The sequence below is a fragment of the Anguilla anguilla genome, chromosome 1 (assembly GCF_013347855.1).
Source record: "Anguilla anguilla isolate fAngAng1 chromosome 1, fAngAng1.pri, whole genome shotgun sequence".
Lineage (NCBI taxonomy): Eukaryota > Metazoa > Chordata > Actinopteri > Anguilliformes > Anguillidae > Anguilla > Anguilla anguilla.
Genome location: NC_049201.1, coordinates 72,928,595 through 72,947,594, shown reverse-complemented (window position 1 = coordinate 72,947,594; position 19,000 = coordinate 72,928,595). Strand labels below are relative to the sequence as shown.

At 51.8% G+C, this 19,000-nt stretch overlaps 1 protein-coding gene across 1 annotated transcript in view; it reads right to left on the bottom strand.

The window, feature by feature from the left end:
- cicb (capicua transcriptional repressor b) overlaps positions 1-19,000 on the bottom strand; it is a 44,583-nt gene that overhangs the window by 3,514 nt on the left and 22,069 nt on the right. The window contains 18 exon segments of the mRNA XM_035412390.1: positions 16-150; positions 807-958; positions 2,591-2,748; positions 3,359-3,789; positions 3,914-4,384; positions 4,481-4,668; positions 4,978-5,138; positions 5,490-5,587; positions 5,930-6,336; positions 6,338-6,942; positions 7,405-7,502; positions 7,967-8,105; positions 8,217-8,407; positions 8,524-8,656; positions 8,811-8,993; positions 10,742-10,853; positions 12,283-12,472; positions 13,437-13,586. Coding sequence (XP_035268281.1) covers positions 16-150; positions 807-958; positions 2,591-2,748; positions 3,359-3,789; positions 3,914-4,384; positions 4,481-4,668; positions 4,978-5,138; positions 5,490-5,587; positions 5,930-6,336; positions 6,338-6,942; positions 7,405-7,502; positions 7,967-8,105; positions 8,217-8,407; positions 8,524-8,656; positions 8,811-8,993; positions 10,742-10,853; positions 12,283-12,472; positions 13,437-13,586 — 4,002 coding nt within the window.

Genomic DNA, 19,000 nt, shown 5'->3' with positions numbered 1-19,000 from the left:
GCGGAGCCAGCGCACCTGCCCTGTCGAAGGTGAAGATGTCCCCCTCGCACTTGGCCGCGCTCTTGGGCGTGTTGGGCTCCGAGCTGCAGCTGGACCGCCTCCTGCTCTTCCTCTTGGGGGAGACGGGGTCCTCCGTGGAGGAGTCCAGGTCTGGGGAGGGGAGGGGAACACAGATTAGGGATCGGCTGAGTGAGCTGCATTAGAGAGGATTCTGCTGCTCTGCTCATCTGCCCGTCTCTACTTCACTTCCATTAACAAGAGCTAGAGCTGCGCCGAGAGCAGAGGAGTACTGCTCTCTCTCTCTCTCCTTCTCTCTCTCTCTCTCTCTCTCTCTCTCTCCATCTCTCTCCATCTCTCTCTCTATCTCTCTCTCTCTCCCTCCATCTTTCTTTCTCTCTCTCTCTCTCTCTCTCTCTCTCTCTCTCTCTCACATACATACACACACACACACACACACAGACAGACACACACCTCACATCGGTTTTACTGGTTTACACACACATTCTCTTGGTGAAGCGCTTCCTCTCCCTCAATTTCAATTTCCCACTCCTCCCCTATCTCTCCCTCATTTTCTATCTCTGCCTCAATTGCTCTCACTCATTCTCTCTCTCATTCTCTCCCTCTTTCATTCTTTTGCTCCCTCTCGCTCTCCCTCTCTTGTTCTCTCCCTCTCTCTCATTCTCCACCTCTCTCGCGTTCTCTCATGAGTACCTCTGCTTGGCGAATGCCCACTATCTCCCTCTCCATGCCATGCTTCCCCTCTCCCTCCCTCCCTCCCTCCCTCCCTCTCTCTCTCTCTCTCTCACCGGTGGAGTTCTTCCTCTTCCTGCGGTAGCTGCCCAGGATGGCGCGGGGGGAGGTGGCCAGGCTCTGCAGGGTGGGGGAGGGGAGCACCTCCTCCGGGCGGAACTCGGGCAGCTCCGCAAAGCGCTCCTCAAAGTAAACCTCAGAGAGAACCCTGGGACACACACAGAGGGGTCGCCCACCAGCATTACGCCAAAATAATGCACCAGCATACACCTGCATCACACACCGACATCATACACCAATATCATACACCAGCACTGCATACCAATATCATACACCGTCATCACACACCGACATCATACACCAACATCATACACCTGCATCACACACCGACAACATACACCAACATAGTACACCAACATACACCGTCATCACACACCGACATCATACACCAGCATACACCTGCATCACACACCGACATCATACACCAACATAGTACACCAACATACACCTGCATCACACACCGACATCATACACCAACATAGTACACCAACATACACCTGCATCACACACCGACAACATACACCAACATCATACACCAATATAATACACCTGCATCACTCACTGACATCATACACCAATATCATACACCTGCATCATACACCAATATAATACACCAACATACACCGTCATCACTCACAGACAACATACACCAACATCATACACCTGCATCATACACCAACATACACCGTCATCACACACCGACATCATACACCAACATAATACACCTGCATCATACACCAATATAATACACCAACATACACCTGCATCACTCACTGACATCATACACCAACATACACCTGCATCACTCACTGACATCATACACCAACATACACCTGCATCACTCACTGACAACATACACCAATATCATACACCGGCACTGCATACCAATATCATACACCTGCATCACTCACTGACAACATACACCAATATCATACACCGGCACTGCATACCAATATCATACACCTGCATCACTCACTGACAACATACACCAATATCATACACCGGCACTGCATACCAATATCATACACCTGCATCACTCACTGACAACATACACCAATATCATACACCGGCACTGCATACCAATATCATACACCTGCATCACACACCGACATCATACACCAACATCATACACCAGCATCATACACCAATATCATACACCAGCATACACCTGCATCACTCACTGACAACATACACCAATATCATACACCAGCATACACCTGCATCACTCACTGACATCATACACCAACATCATACACCTGCATCATAAACCAATATAATACACCAACATACACCTGCATCACTCACTGACATCATACACCAATATCATACACCTGCATCATAAACCAATATAATACACCAACATACACCTGCATCACTCACTGACATCATACACCAATATCATAAAACAACATCACACACCGACATCATACACCAGCATCATACACCAATATCATACACCTGCATTATACACCAATATAATACGCCAACATCATACACAAGCATTATACACAAATATAATACGCCAACATCATACACCTGCATCATACACCAATAACACACACCAACATCATACATGGCAATAGAGTTATCACATCACAACTTGTTTCCTTTTCTAGTATTTATTCGTTATTCTTTGTTGAGTATTTTGTGTTTTTTCTTTTTCACCAAAATGTTTAAGTTGATGTTGGACCAGGCTGATTTTGGACATAAATACCCCAGTCAGATGGGCCCAGATTTTCAGCCTCCACCGCCTCCATCTGATCTTAAACGCGTCACTCACTTGTCCACGGAGTCGAAGGTCCTCTTGAGCGGCGGGGGGCGGGCCTTCACCTTCTTGGGGGCGGGCGCATCCTTGTCACTCTGCGGAGGCGGCAGCGCTGGCTCCGCCCCTGAGGGCAGAGGCAAGGGCGAGGAGGGGAGGGACTCCCTCCACCCGGTCTGCAGAGAGGGAGAGTGAAGGAGAGAGAGAGAGGGAGAGAGGGACAGAGGAAAGAGAGAGCAGGAGTGAGTGAGGAGGAGACAGAGAGAGAGAGAGGAGAGAGGGAGGGAGTGGGTGATGGAGGCAGCAGAAGAGCAGCAGTGGGAGCGTGTAGCGCAGCTCTCCGTGGCGCTAGCCCACCGCAGCGCGCCGACCCCTGACCTCGGTGTGGGCCTGAGGCGCTAGCTGCAGACACTCTGCGGTTCTATTCCTGTCCGGTTAGCCGCGAGCTCCGGCTCCAGCAGCACAGCCTCACTCACAGGAGGGCTGCTTCAGTCCATCCACACGTTCTCTCTGCCCATTCTCCGCCCTGCCTCGCACTCAGCATTCACTACCCGTGTGAAAAAGCAGTGTGCTGAGGTGCACCTGAAGTACACTACTTCATACTTAAGAATACTTGAGATACAATTAAGGTTTACATCTAGCATGCTTAGTATACTATTTTGTTACATGTTCAGTATGGGTTCCCACAGTCCAACACGGCTCGACTCTGACGTAAGGCTTGTGCAGTGGCTGTAACCAGCAGGGAGGGTTGAAGTTTGGCTGAAGGCGGAGGGGGGCAGGTCTCACCTCTTTGGCGCCCCCGTCCTTGCCGCGGCCTGCGGGGAGCTCCCCGGCGCCGCGCCCCTCGGAGGGCGTGTCCGGCGGGCCCTCCTCGGCGGGGTGGGGCGGGGGGGAGCCGGCGTCCCCGCCTTTCTCCGCCTCGAACGAGAAGCGGCTGCCGGCGCTGCTGCTGCTCTCCTTCTCCCGCTCTCTCTCTCTGTCCCGCTCTCTCTCTCTGTCCCGCTCTCGCTCTCGGTCCTTCTCCCTCTCTCTCTCCCTCTCCCGCTCTCTCTCCCTCTCTCTGTCCCTCTCCCGCTCCCTCTCTCTGTCCCTCTCCCGCTCCCTCCCTCGACCCCCACTTTCGTAGCTGCCCACGGGGATGCTGGCAACCGCAGCCTTCACTTTCTGAGGGGTCCTGGGAGGGACGGGGAGCAGCTTGGGGGTGCCCGGTGCACTGCCTGACGGAATAAGACCAGAAAGAAAGACGCTCAACAAATGTGAAAGGGTGAAAAGGCAGAACAGAAATGGAGGGGGAGAGGAGAAAGAGAAGGGAAGCAGGGAAAAGGGGCCTGCGCCTCTTACCTGTGTGCGAGGGCAGGGGAGGACTGCTCGCCTGCAGTGACGCGGCCGAGCCACTGGAGGTCACCACCGAGCCGCTGCTGGGCTTGCTGCAGGGCTGGGACTGAGGGTGGGGCTGTCTGTCCACCTGTCTGTCTGCCTGCGGGTGCGTCTGCGCGTCCGTCTGCCTCTCGGCCTGGGCGTGGGGGGGTCTGTCCGCGGGTAAGTGAGACTGCGCGTGCGACAGTCTCTCGGGCTGGGGGGGGTGCGTGTGTTTGGGCAGGCCGTGGGGGGAGAGGGCCGAGGGGCTGGACACCGTGTACACCACGCTGGGAGGCACCGTCGTCATGGACATCACTCCCGTTGCCATGGTGATGCTGGGGGGAGGGTAAATGGCAGTAACTATTTGCCCCCCAGCTCCAGAGGTGGGGGTGGGTAGAGAAGACAGCGGGGGGCAGTTAGGAGACTGAGCCGGTGCCAGCAAAGGAGGCTGCCCTGAGAGAGAGAGAGAGAGAGAGAGAAAGAATAAACACAGTGGCAAATGTGGAGATTACCGATTAACTGTTGGGCTTTCTTGCGTGTCACGCTGACCTGCGATTTGCGGCTGCACTAAGGCCTGGCCAGGGGGCGCTATAGCAGTGAAGCCCAGAGTTGCCAGGGGCGATGGCACGTAGGTGGACCCTGGAGGGGGAGGGGTCTGCTGTGGGGAGGAGCCGGTTGTCGTGGACACCAGAGGCAAAGGGGCAGGGCCTCCTGGTGTGGACTGAACGTATGTGAACCTGAGAGAGAGAGAGAGAGAGAGAGAGGCAGAGAGAGACAGAGAGAGGCACAAAGATAGAGAGAGGGAAAGACAGAGAGAGGCACAAAGAGACAGAGAGAGAGAAAGACGGAGAAAGAGAGAGAGAGAGACAGACAGAGAGAGACAGAGAGAGAGAGAGTGAGGGGCAGAGAGAGACAGAGAGAGAGAGAAAGACAGAGAAAGAGAGAGAGAGACAGAGAGAACAGTCAGGAGCGAACACAGTGTGCAGAGACTGGGCAGAAGTGTGGGGGTGGCGGAGTGGAGTGGAGCGCGGTCCAGCAGCGGGTACCTCGTGGGTGGGGGTGGCAGCAGCACAGTCTGTGAGGGGGCGGAGCCTGGAGCCATCACCGTGGCCGTCCCCATGGAAACGGGAAAGGGGCTCCCAGGATGCACTGCCCCCCCGGACGGGAGCTGCGATTGGACGACCGGCATGGGGGCAATCTGGATTATCTGCGGAGGAGACACAAAGCGGCAGGGCTATTACTGGGCCCTTCTAAAGGGGTCACATCAAGCAGGGCTGCAATTTCTCACGCCGGCACATTTCAAAAGGCCACAAAACACAGCACTTTACGCGCACTGGCCCATTTCAAAAAGAGGAATAATGCATTTTTTGAGTTTAGGCTTAACAACATTTCAGGTGTTCAGTAACTGTAAAGCTGGGCCTTCGTGTCCCGGTTCTGTGCATTCTCGCGTTCTGTAAGTCGCTGTGTTCCTGTTCGCGCCGTCTGCCAAACGCATCACAACAGTCACTATGGTTACGAGCGGCGGCGTCAGAACGCTAGCGGGCGCGGCGGGGCTCACCTTGCTTTCTGGCTGAGCGCCGTTTTGGACAGGAAGCGGGATCACCCTCCCCTTGGGGACCACCAACTTGCCCTGAAAGACTAGAGACGGCGTTTGAACTGTGGAGCAAGAGAACGACAGCGCTGAAGGATAAACGCTTCACCTCTCTCTCTCTCTCTCTCTCTCTCTCTCTCTCTCTTTCTCTCTCTTTCTCTCTCCCTCCCTCCCTCTCCCCCTCTCTCCCTCCCTCCCTCTCTCCCTGTTAACCTCTCAACTGACCCACTTACACAAACACACACAATTCTACATGGAAACCGCAAACGCAGTCTCCAGGAATCTCTCTTTTACGTCACATCAGTTACATTGTCTCTCTCGTTTCTGAACGAGGCAAAACTACCATATGAAACCACGAGAGAACATCGGACTAACGTACGCCCAAAACCTTCCCCAACCCTCCTCACCTCTGGCCACGGAGCTGACCACTCCCACCGCCGGACTGGAGGCATAGCCCGTCACCTGCCCAGCCACCGACTGCTTCCCATTGGCCAACGAGACGTGGGTGGGCGGAGCTGTGGGCAGGGTGAAGACGCCGGTCTGCTGGGGGGAGGGGCTCTTGGGGTTGCTGCTGGCAGACAGGGTGGGCAGGATGTACTGCACTTGCGTGATGGCCTTGCCCCCGCCGGGGGGCGCCAGCGAGCTGGCCGGGACAGACTGGGGCTGAAGCAGGGAGAGGGGCAGGGGCCCGTTGCTGTGGCCGTGAGAGGGGGCGGGCAGCGAGTGAGGGGGGGCCGGCGGGGGGGTGATGAGCTGTACGGTGGGCTGGTTGGGGAAGGCGCCTCCCAGCACCAGATTGGTCACCAGCCCCCCCCCCCGCACCCGCGGGGATGGGGGAGGACGAGGAGGAGTAGTACCCGCCCCCTCCGGCCGGTCCTCCCCCTCCTCCTCCTGCTCCTATCAGCAGCTGGGCCTGCGGCGGCAGGGGGGCGGGCTTCCTGTCGGGGGGCAGCGGGCTGGGGGCGGACCGGCCCTCGCGGGGCTTGCTGGCGATGGGGACGGGCGTGCTCACCACGGGCCGCACCACGTTGGTCACCACGGTGGAGGCCACACGCACCCCCCCCAGCCCCAGGAGCGGGGACAGCCCCACAGGGGCCCCGCTGGAGATGACCGACCGGCCGCCGGACGGGGACAGCGAAACGGAGGGCGGGGCCCCTCCTCCCCCGCCCTCCACTCCGCCCCCGCCCCCTCCTCGCATCCCTTCCCTCGGAGCCCCGCCCCCTCCGGCTCCGCCCCCTCCGCTCTCCATCCCTCTCTTCCTCCTGAGCTCGGAGCTCCCCCCGCCGCCACCGCTGCCCCCGTCCCCGTAGCGCTTGGAGGGGTAGGAGGAGAGAGAGGCGCTCCTCCCCATGGAGGAGGAGTGAGAGATGGAGGGCGAGGAGGAGGAGGAGGAGGAGCAGATCACTGGAGCAAAGACGCGCTGAAACAAAGACACAGAAACCAGAGTCAATGTGGACAAACACAGACAGGCAGACAGAAACACAGACACAGACAGACAGACAGACAGGCAGAGACAAAGGTAGACAGGCAGACAGACAGGCAGGCAGGCAGGCAGGCAGACAGATACACAGACACAGACAGACACACACAGACATACAGACTAAAACACAGCCAAGGCAGGCAGACAGACAGAAACACAGGCAGGCAGGCAGACAGACAGACAGAAACACAGGCAGGCAGGCAGGCAGGCAGGCAGACAGACATACAGAAACACAGGCAGACAGACAGAAACACAGGCAGGCAGACAGACAGACAGACATACAGAAACACAGGCAGGCAGGCAGGCAGGCAGGCAGACAGATATACACAGACATGGACACACAGAAACACAGGCAGGCACAGACAGACAGACAGACAGAAACACAGACAGACAGACAGCTACCTTGTGGTCAGCCTCATCCCCAGAGCCGTTGTCACTCTCGCTGTCCGTCACTCTCTCCTTACACTTGAGATCAATGGCAGTGCCAGGGAAAGTGTCCTCTGTGAGAGAGAGAGATAGAGGGAGAAGAGAGAGAGAGAGAGATAAAGAGAGAATAAACACGGTGCCAAATATGGAGATGACCACTTAGCGGTTGGGCTTTCTCTTGTGTCACGCTGACCTTCAATTAGCGGCTGTATCAAGGCCTTCCCTTTATCAACAGGAAGAAAAGGTACCCACAAATGACCACAAAACAACCCCCCCCCCCAAAAAACAAACACACAAAAACAAAAAAATTTTATTCAATAAATCTGACTATACAACATAAAACAGTCCAAACAATTACCAGAACACTACAACATGAAAGAGAGAGAGAAAGGGAGACGGAGAGAAAGAAAGAAAGAGAGGGTGGGAAAGGAGAGTAGGAGGAGGAGAGAAACAAAGAGCCAGGCTGGTATACGCAGTGTACAGTCACCCCTCAGGTGAACACTGGAGGGGGGGAGGGGGGGGGGTAGTGAACACTCACCGATGACATCATCGTCTCCCTCTTCCTCACAGATCACCATGCGCTCCTCGTCGCTGGTCATGTCCTCGCTCACCCCGCGCTGGGAGCGAGAGAGTGTCGGGGGGCGGCCGGAGAACTGGCCCCCTCCGTCCCCACACATCTGGAGAGAGCCCGGAGAGAGAGGGGGGGGCGAGGAGACAAGGGTGAGCCAACCGGGACGTCCCAGACAAAACGCACGGTGAGCAGAGCCACGGGCCCCCCCCCCTCGTACCTGCGCCAGCTCGGCCAGCGCCTGGCTGTTCCCCCTCTCGCTCCTCTCCAGGCTGTGCACTGCACTCTGGGAGAAGGCGCGCGGGCGGGTCAGCTGACCGGAGTGCCCCTCCCCCGCGCCCCGCTCGGCCACGCCCGCCAGCCCGGGCCCCGCCCCCTTCAGGTCCACCCCGAGAGACACGGACGGAGGCTCTGAGGGGAACGCGAGAGACAGGGAGAGCAGGGTCACGAGAGGGCGCGGTCAGAAGAGCGCGTACAGACGCGCTCGCTCGCGCGCCTCCCCCGCCTCCCCGGCGCCTCCTCCTCACCCGTGGTCTCCGACATGCTCCTCTCCCGCATGTCCTTCCCCGCAGGCACCCCGCGACCTTCCGAGCTCGACTTCTTCCTGTCTTTGTTGCACCACTTCCAGTCCGGGTGTGCCTTAAAGTGGGCCTCCTTCACCTGGAACGGAGGGAGTGAGAGAGGGGGGGTGGAGGAGACGGAGGGAGGAAGAGTGGAACAAAGGGATGAGTCAGAAAAACAAGAGCAGGCAGGAAGCGAGGACGCTCGCAGGGGGAGGGGGGGGTTATTCGACGGGCGTCGGCTCCCCGCTCACCTGGAAGGCCAGGTCGTGGTACTTCTGCTTCTCCTTGGGCCCCAGCGCGTACCACCACTCCCCCAGGATCTTGCTGACCGTGCGGTTGTCCTGGTTGGGGTGCCGCTGGTGCACCAGCGCGCGGTGGCGCTTGCTGAAGATCATGAACGCGTTCATCGGCCGCCGGATGTGGTCCTTTTCTCTCTGCGGCAGGGAGAGAGGGAGAGAGGGAGAGAGGGAGGGAGGGAGGGAGAGGGAAGGAAGGAGGGAGGGAGACAGGGGGAGGGAGGGAGGGAGAGAAGCGAGGAGACGGAGCAAAAGTTGGAAGGATGGCAAGAGAGCGGGAGGGAGACAGAAGGGATGGAATGGAGGGAGGGAGGGAGAGAGAGGTATAGAGAGGGAGACAGAAAAGGAGAGAGGGATGGAGGGAGTGAGAGAGGGAAAGAGGGAGAGATACAGTGATAGATGGAAGGTAAGAAAGGCAGAGAGGGATGGAGGGAGTGAGAGAAAGAGGGATGGAGGGAGAGAGGGAGGGAGAGAAGGAGTGGGGATAAAAGAAAGAGAACTGAGTAAACAGACTCCAGACCCTCACCAGACAGCGTAGCTCAGACAGACAGCATGGCTCAGACAGACAGCATAGCTCAGACAGACAGCGTAGCTCAGACAGACAGCGTAGCTCAGACAGACAGCGTAGCTCAGACAGACAGAATAGCTCAGACAGACAGCGTAGCTCAGACAGACAGAATAGCTCAGACAGACAGCGTAGCTCAGACAGACAGAATAGCTCAGACAGACAGCGTAGCTCAGACAGACAGAATAGCTCAGACAGACAGCGTAGCTCAGACAGACAGCATAGCTCAGACAGACAGCATAGCTCAGACAGACAGCGTAGCTCAGACAGACAGCGTAGCTCAGACAGCGTAACTCAGACAGACAGCGTAGCTCAGACAGACAGCGTAGCTCAGACAGCATAGCTCAGACAGCATAGCTCAGACAGACAGCGTAGCTCAGACAGCGTAGCTCAGACAGACAGCGTAGCTCAGACAGACAGCGTCGCTCAGACAGACAGCGTAGCTCAGACAGCATAGCTCAGACAGACAGCGTAGCTCAGACAGACAGCATAGCTCAGACAGACAGCGTAGCTCAGACAGACAGCGTCGCTCAGACAGACAGCGTAGCTCAGACAGACAGCGTAGCTCAGACAGACAGAATAGCTCAGACAGACAGCGTAGCTCAGACAGACAGAGCAGCTCAGACAGCATAGCTCAGACAGACAGCGTAGCTCAGACAGACAGCGTAGCTCAGACAGCATAGCTCAGACAGACAGCGTAGCTCAGACAGACAGCATAGCTCAGACAGACAGCGTAGCTCAGACAGACAGCGTAGCTCAGACAGACAGCATAGCTCAGACAGACAGCGTAGCTCAGACAGACAGCGTAGCTCAGACAGACAGCATAGCTCAGACAGACAGCATAGCTCAGACAGACAGCGTAGCTCAGACAGACAGCATAGCTCAGACAGACAGCGTAGCTCAGACAGACAGGATAGCTCAGACAGACAGCGTAGCTCAGACAGACAGCGTAGCTCAGACAGACAGCGTAGCTCAGACAGACAGCATAGCTCAGACAGACAGCATAGCTCAGACAGACAGCATAGCTCAGACAGACAGCGTAGCTCAGACAGCGTAGCTCAGACAGACAGCATAGCTCAGAGACAGCATAGCTCAGACAGACAGCACAGCTCAGACAGACAGCGTAGCTCAGACAGCGTAGCTCAGACAGACAGCGTAGCTCAGACAGACAGCGTAGCTCAGACAGACAGCGTCGCTCAGACAGACAGCGTAGCTCAGACAGACAGCGTAGCTCACACAGACAGCGTAGCTCAGATAGACAGCGTAGCTCAGACAGACAGCGTAGCTCACACAGACAGCGTAGCTCAGGCGGGCGCTGTACCTTGCTGGGGCTGTTCTTGTCGCTGTCCTTGGGCAGGGCGCTCAGCGACTGCGTGCGTCTCTTCACGGGCGACACGGAAAGCGCCGGATCGGGGACCACGCTGGGAAAGAACCTGAACGCAAGAGCAACGCGTGTTCACACGGGCAAAACTCACACCTCACACAAGAGTTACGGCACAAAGTCACGGGCCTTTCAATTACTCTGAACGTCTGCAATAAAGTCGGGACGGCAGGCAGGCAATAATCTCACAAGGTTTACAAGCTATAAATGATTCATATTCAGGTTTAAGCAGACAGCTCATTTAGACGGTGCATAAACAAGAGCCACAATAGCGCTGGGTTCCTTCATAGCGCTGCATACCTTTACGGTACGTTTTTATTGGCAAGTTGTACATTCACTTTTCAGCATTTAACAGACGGCCTTATCCAGCGTACACAGGTTACGTTATCCACGGCTGGGACTCGAACCCTGAACCTTTGAGGCACAAGCCCTGGTTCCCCCAGCATCATTCTGCACTGCCAGCCACATTCCTTATCAGCATCTAGCCATGCTCATCCTGACTGAACAGGCATTCGACCGGTACGCATGAATGCACCCTGGCATGAGAGCGCAAGAGCGTGCGTGTGCGCACGCTCACACATACTCACACATACTCACACATACTCACACACACGCTCACACACACTCACACACACACTCACACACACTCACACACACTCACACACACTCACACACACTCACACTCACACACACACTCACGCACACTCACACACACTCACACACACTCACACACACACTCACACTCACACATACTCACACACACACACTCACGCACACACTCACACACACTCACACACACTCACACTCACACTCACACACACTCACACACACACATACTCACGCGCACGCTCACACACACTCACACACACACACACATACTCACGCGCACGCTCACACACGCTCACACACACTCACGCACACACTCACACACACTCACACACACTCACACACACTCACTCACAAACACTTAGATATATGCGCATACAGACACTCACACACTTGCGTGCGCGCGCGCACACACACATTCGTACACACACACACTCACACACACTCACACACTCACACTCACACACACACACTCACACTCACACACACTCACACACACACATACTCACGCGCACGCTCACACACACTCACACACACACACACATACTCACGCGCACGCTCACACACGCTCACACACACTCACGCACACACTCACACACACTCACACACACTCACACACACTCACTCACAAACACTTAGATATATGCGCATACAGACACTCACACACTTGCGTGCGCACGCGCGCACACACACATTCGTACACACACACACACACACACACACAAAAGACAGATACGAAATTCACAATGCTTTCAGATTATGAGTAAGCACCGGCAGAGGACAGTTCACAACAATGGCACATCATTTACACGAAGGTTTCTCCCCCCATTCATTCAGACGGCGAAATTCACAAACAGAGACACACGGGCCCTTACGGGTCATCCACGTCGCTCTCTGTCTCGCTGTCCCCCCTCTCTCTTTCAGTTTCCCTCTCCCTCTCCCGGTCCTTCTCTCTCTCTGGAAGGGGGTCATCACAGGAGGGAGGGGGGCGGGGCGGCGGCCCTCTCTCTGGGGCCGGGGCGGCCGCGTTACCGTCGTTCACCAGCACCGAGCCGCACTGGAACTCTAACGCACAGGAGAGAGAGAGAGAGAGAGACAGAGAGAGACAGAGAGAGAGAGAGAGAGAGAGGGGGGGAGAGAGAGAGAGAGAGAGAGAGAGAGAGAGAGAGAGAGAGAGAGAGAGAGAGAGAGAGAGAGAGAGACAGAGAGAGAGAGAGAGAGAGAGAGAGAGAGAGAGAGAGACAGAGAGAGAGAGAGAGCGAGAGAGAGAGAGAGAGAGGGGGGAGAGAGAGAGAGAGAGAGGGAGGGAGAGAGAGAGAGAGAGGGAGAGAGAGAGAGGCAGAGAGAGAGAGAGAGAGAGAGGCAGAGAGAGGCAGAGAGAGAGCGAGAGAGAGAGACAGAGAGAGAGAGAGAGAGAGAGACAGAGAGAGGCAGAGAGAGGCAGAGAGAGGCAGAGAGAGAGAGAGAGAGAGAGAGACAGAGAGAGAGAGAGAGAGAGAGAGAGAGAGAGAGAGAGACAGAGAGAGAGAGGTTCAGCTGCAGGGAGAGGCTGAAGCACAGTACACTCTCACTACAGATGGCCGGAGACCGTAACAGAATTTACGATAGTAAAGGTGCCGCGAGACAGATGCTATGTACAGCTGCGCTGTGTTGTGAAATCGCGGTTTGTGGGTTTGGGGTGGACCACTACAGGTGCACCCTTGACCTGTGTGCTTTACCAGGTCATGCACTGTTCCAACAGAAATACAGTTTATGTAACCAGGAAATGAAATGTGAAAGCACAATTTAAAGCTCTGGCAGTTAACAGGAATTAGCAAACGCTAAGCAAAGGAATTTACAAATGTGCCGTTACAACCTTCACTGTTGATGTAAACACTATGCTGATTTTTTTTTTTCATTACAGATTGTGAAAGAAAACAACATTTGTCATCTCTGCATAAATTTTTTAACGACGCTGGTACATTTTCACAAAAACATCTGCGACGAAACCATTCCTATGCTTTCTGACCCTGTGCACTTCGTACATTACCTTTGTTCTGATTGGTTGTTTGTGGGTGGTTGACAGGTTGCTGGCCCTCTGCAGGCAGGGCTGTTGGATCTGATTGGCTGGGTGCCAGGAAAGGGACCAATGAATGCCAAGGAAACACTGGCACAGACCGTGGCTCCACATTGGTCCACACTGTAGAAAGAAAGAAATGAGTTATTCCCTCACTGTAAAAATAAATAAAAACTGACATTTTTATACACGAACGATGCATCTGTTAATCAAAATCTTTCATGAGAGGACATAAGCCTATAAAAAAAATCTAATCAAATAAAAACTGTCTCTCAACACACATTTGAACTACAGGGAAATGCACCCGCGATATCTCCAGTTAAGGTGAAGTCACAAACACTGCCCTATTTTTTTGGCAAACAACAAAAGTGTACCATGCGCACCCCACAGACCTTACGTAACAAAGACCTGAGTGGGCAGAAGCAGCAGTGACTGCTCCAATGATAACTCAACGGCAGTACAGCCCACAGGGCACCAAAGCACGTTTTCTCCATGCTAACTTCAGTCTGCCTCGCAATTATCATTGAATGTGATGATCATTACTGTTAAGCCAGTACACGTCTGTGAAAGAACACCGTGGAAAGAACCTGGATTCACAGAGCAGGTGGTGCTCGGCGCGTCCGCGTTAACACTCGGCTTTTATTGTTTTAAACACAAGCTGAACCGCGCCTTAAGCCCGCCTTGGGTCTTCTGGGCACAGCGCGCATTAAGAATCATCAGACACCGCTCGCTCACATCGCTATCAGCTAACATCAGGCTGCGCATTTGAAACTGTGTCCCGTTACCAGTAAAAGCAAACTGACGTTGGCCAGCCCCTCGCACATTCTGCAGGTGCCATTACGGTCAGGTGGCCCTGAGGTCCCAGTGCTGTTTCTCCTCTGAGCCAATGAGGATCGATCTTTCGCCCGAGTTCAATATCACGGACGAGGTGGAACAGCAGTGATGAATTAGGTGAGTCATGTCTGTACCGAGATTAGTAATCACTGGATGATTCGATTTTAAAAAACAATGACCATTTGTTTTGACTTGTCTGTCGGGGCTACTTTCATTAATAAATTAGTGCAAATATACTAACAGCCCAATTGCACTGTGGTGTTGGCTGTCTTATAATTCCTACCAACGACCTTTAAAAGACTAGGTGTTTAAAAAGCAAAACGGGAACTAAACCAGATTTGAGCACTTCTGGGATTTACCAATACTCCCTATATAAAACAGGAGTCTTTCTGAGGAACTTAATTGTATGATTCACATTCTCTCACAGTGCACATGATCACAGACATATTCACTGGAACCAACACTGAAATGGATATAACGAGGTATTTTTGTCATCAGCTTATTCTGTGGCATCAACGTGCCCAATGAGCAATTAAGAGAGTTGACAACAAACGTTACTGCATACCAGAATAAAGTTTTTTCCTCAAGAATAAATAAGTGCGAATATCATCCTGTACATCAACTAACTAGCTTTCATAGGCTGTAACCTCGATCACTCACAACAGATTCACTCTGGGTTGAGGATTTAAGGAATAAGAATTACTAACCGAACATGCTCAGTCCTTGTCGGAGATACTGAGGACTTTCAGACGAGAACATCGCTGCAAAGACAGGGTTTCTGGAACGGTTGTCACTTGTCTATGTGCGTTCTTTGAAGAAAAAAATAATAATACAATGCCATATAAGGCTACTTCACACAAAAAAGAAATCCTTGAATGTTAATTTTGAGAATCCGGGAAATCAATAACGAAAGTGATTGACATCCGTTGCAATAGGCTGGAATGGATGAAAGTACTTGGTCATTCTTGGTGCTGTGTGTGCGCGTGCGTTCTCAGTTACTTCGCTGCTTGTCTTCAGAAGCTGACAAAAAGTGAAGCGGCCGACCTCCCAGTTTTGTCTTCGCTGCTGATGCAATTTATTTATTTTTTTTAAATTTTATTTAATTATTTCTGTTGCAATCCAGCTAGCCAGCTTCAAGTGTATCCGTCTTCCTGGATCCGACTGACGTCGCCGTTGATTATTCGCAGTGTTGCGTACTTAAATTTTAGCTCGCTACCGTTAGCCAACTAGCCAGTTAGGATTACAAGTTCGAGTCAAAACATGTTAACACTAGGTAGGTTGCTCTGTGAACTGGCAGAAATCTGTGATAAAGTTGCTTGCTTGTCGAATTTCATGTTTGTCTATTCAACGACGGAACGCGTAAAACATTGTTAGTATTAACTCGGCGATTCTGGATTTCACTTGCGTCATTTTTCTGTCATTAATATCCCTTATCCTGTTTGTTTACATTGACGAGTCAATGCGTTACCGAATGGGTTAAGTTAGGCCTTTCAAATCCCCGGCTTTGCGTAGTGTTCCGGCCGGAATCAAAAGGCTAACCGGGCAGCGTTTGGACTTCCTCGGTATAAATGCGTGTCAGTGTTACAACACAGGATGTGTTTACAAAATTATTCGAACGGAAATTACAAAATCAACATAATTAACTGTGTTCCTTAAATTAACAATAGTGCGTATGAATCGACTTGCTCGCCAGTGATACCTGTACCACAGCTAACGTTAACCAAATATGTGGTCGACGAAGATGGTTAACACAAGCTACTTGGATGTCTAGCGGTAGAAAACAATAGATAAAACTCGTTTTAATCTATACCTCGTTTATTAAATAAAAGGCACTGTTCTTGGTGATTGCGAATTGGCTAGCAGCTAACGTTAGGCAGCTACGACAATAGCTTTATTAATGGTTACCTAGCTGACTAGCTAGCCAACATTAGCTTGTGATATTTACCAAGAGAGCTAATGGGTTAGGCAACACGAACTCCAAAGGACCACCGCGTTGGTTTTTTTATGCAGTTAACATTCTCAAATTAGAGTAATGTTAGCAAGATATAATCACTGTGTATCCAATACCTAATTCGCTAACAATGGTATCTACCTAGCTAGCTTGCTGACAGAAAAGGGATAGCTAATTACCAAAAAATTGAAAAAAACAAGCGAGCAGTAACGAACTTATCCTAAACTTATTTCAAAAACACTGAATTATAAAAAGCCAGTTAGTTTCTGTGCCAAAATGCAGCTGGCTACGAAATACACAACAAATACTCCTTTACATGTCGATGTCCCTAGTTTGATTACTTTATTCTGAGTTTGTTGAGGTCTTATAACTAGATATGATTAAGTAAAGAAAAATTCGTCAACATCGGTGACAGCACGGGTTTATGACAGTCAAGTGCACAAGCTGCAGTACTATAACGCTATTCCAATAACGCTGCTGAAACAACCTGTGTACAAAACGGACCTGCCAGAGCACTAATGCAGCATCTATACAGAATCGTACTGCTTGTTCAGTTTTTGTAAGCAAAGCGACTGGCCCCTTCAACAACTCCGCTCCAAACTGGTCCGTCCCCCCGGGAACGCCCCTGGCCTTGCACCCGCAGCACTGAACACAGCCTGCGAAACGTGGGTTGTTCTCATGTCGCGACTACCTTCCCTCCCTACTAGCTAATGTTACAACCAACATCTAAAACATCTGTTGCCTTGATTCTTCCCGTGTAGTTAATGAATGATTAAAATACTAATGTCAAAGATATGTATGAAAATATTAAAGTGATGCAACTCCGACGTAACTGAATTCTGTTGATTTTTCTTTCTGTATCAATACAAACGATAAAATGGCCAGCTATGAAGTTAAAATCCAACAGGGAAAGCAATGGCACACGGACGGGATAAACCGGGCTCTGAATGTACTGATGCTCTTCTATATCATTTCCCTAGCTGGTTAGCTATTAGTTGGCTCTTTGTTTATGTGGTGATCTAATTATCCGTGGTGTGATTAACCAAGTTACAGTTCCTAGCTACGTTATATCAGCGAAACTATATTGTGGAGACGCCGAATTTTACAATGTATTTGGGATTGAGAATTGCATTGTTCACGAACCAATGAAGGAACAATAGCTACAAATACAACGTAAAATCATGCCTAGGTTATACAATGAGCAGTCGATTGTAATACGAATACTGCATTTGCTCATTTTAGGAACAGCTATTAATATAAAATATTGATCTCAGTCATTACGTGCCAACAACAAACCAGCTCAAATCCAGGTGTTTTCCCCACACAACAGCTGCCTGAATCTAGCTTCTGCAGCTACTAAGCTAAGTAGCTACATTTAGCAAGAAATCTTTCATTTTTAGCTGCCTTGCTAACGCTACTCTCTAGTGCTAGGTACTGACTTCTCTTTTTTTCAATACAACCTTAAGGACTCCCTCCCTCCTATCCTCCGTCTATACCTCCACCAACGAAGAAATCGAAAACAAAATATCGCTGCAAAACAATTTCACCGAGACGATGTCAACAGCACAAGCAGTGATAATCTCAATTCCGATGACAGAAAGCCAAGGACCATTGTCCAATCCCTCGCCTTTCTAAACTGAACAAAACGACGTGATGAAAAAATAGTAGCAAAGCAGAGATGCTCTGATTCAGAGTTGTGGAAATGACGGTTCGATAGCCAACTAGCAAGCTAGCTATAATAATTAATAACAGCCCGTAAAGTCCAGCGCAATCCGGGACTGCAGCAGGTCACTCCACGCAGAAGCAACCCAAAGCTACACAGCGTACGCTCCCTTCAGTCAGATCGGCAGGTCTTCGTAGTAAAAGTCGTTGTATCACAACATCATTCACTTGAACTCGACTCTTCCCCTCGATTCCTCCTCTCGCTCGTCCTTTCTTTCTTTCCCTCCCTCCCTCTTTCTCCCGTTGTAAACTAGGCTGCCCCCTCTCGCTCTCAGTGTGTCAACCTCGCCCAACCCTGCCCCACCCCTTTCCCCTCAACCACGGAGTCCTATTGGTCAATGGAACTCCTCTTATCGTGCCGCCTCAGCCTGTGATTGGTCTGTACATGCGCTGGAATGTCAGTCATATGCAAATCCCACTATGTCTGGTTCTCAGGCTCTCACTGGCCGCTGCCATCAAAGAAGCTTCTAAATATTAATACTCAAATGAAAATTAGGGCATGAGTACCGATTGGTCGTCTTGTTATTCAGTCCCATTGTTGACGTAGAAGTTGGCGGTCAACTATTGGCCCGCAAAGAACAACCTCACTCGATCCGAAAAGGATACTTTTCATAATCCCACCCACACAATTCTCTCATTGGAATGGCCTCTACGTTGGTAGAGATCGATGGCTCAGCACACCAATAGAGTTCGGATACACAGATGTAGGACAACAAATCACTTGACACAAGTAAGAAGAAGCACCCTCCCACTAAAGCTGCGGTCTTAACTAGAAACGCAGTACCAACTATAACCATTAGAGGACAGAGGGCGCAATAAACTCCAAATACAAGACAGGTTTGACTATGGATTTTCAAAAAACTCAGTTTTCATAAGCCATTATTAATCACCAAGCACTGGCCTAGCTTTAAATATATATTTTTTCAGGTGAGCTAATCTCCATTACTGTAACCCTTGTTACATCAACCGGGTTCTATAATGTGCTATTTCCAGGCTTGGTCCTACATTTGAATTACAGCACAGATCCCTT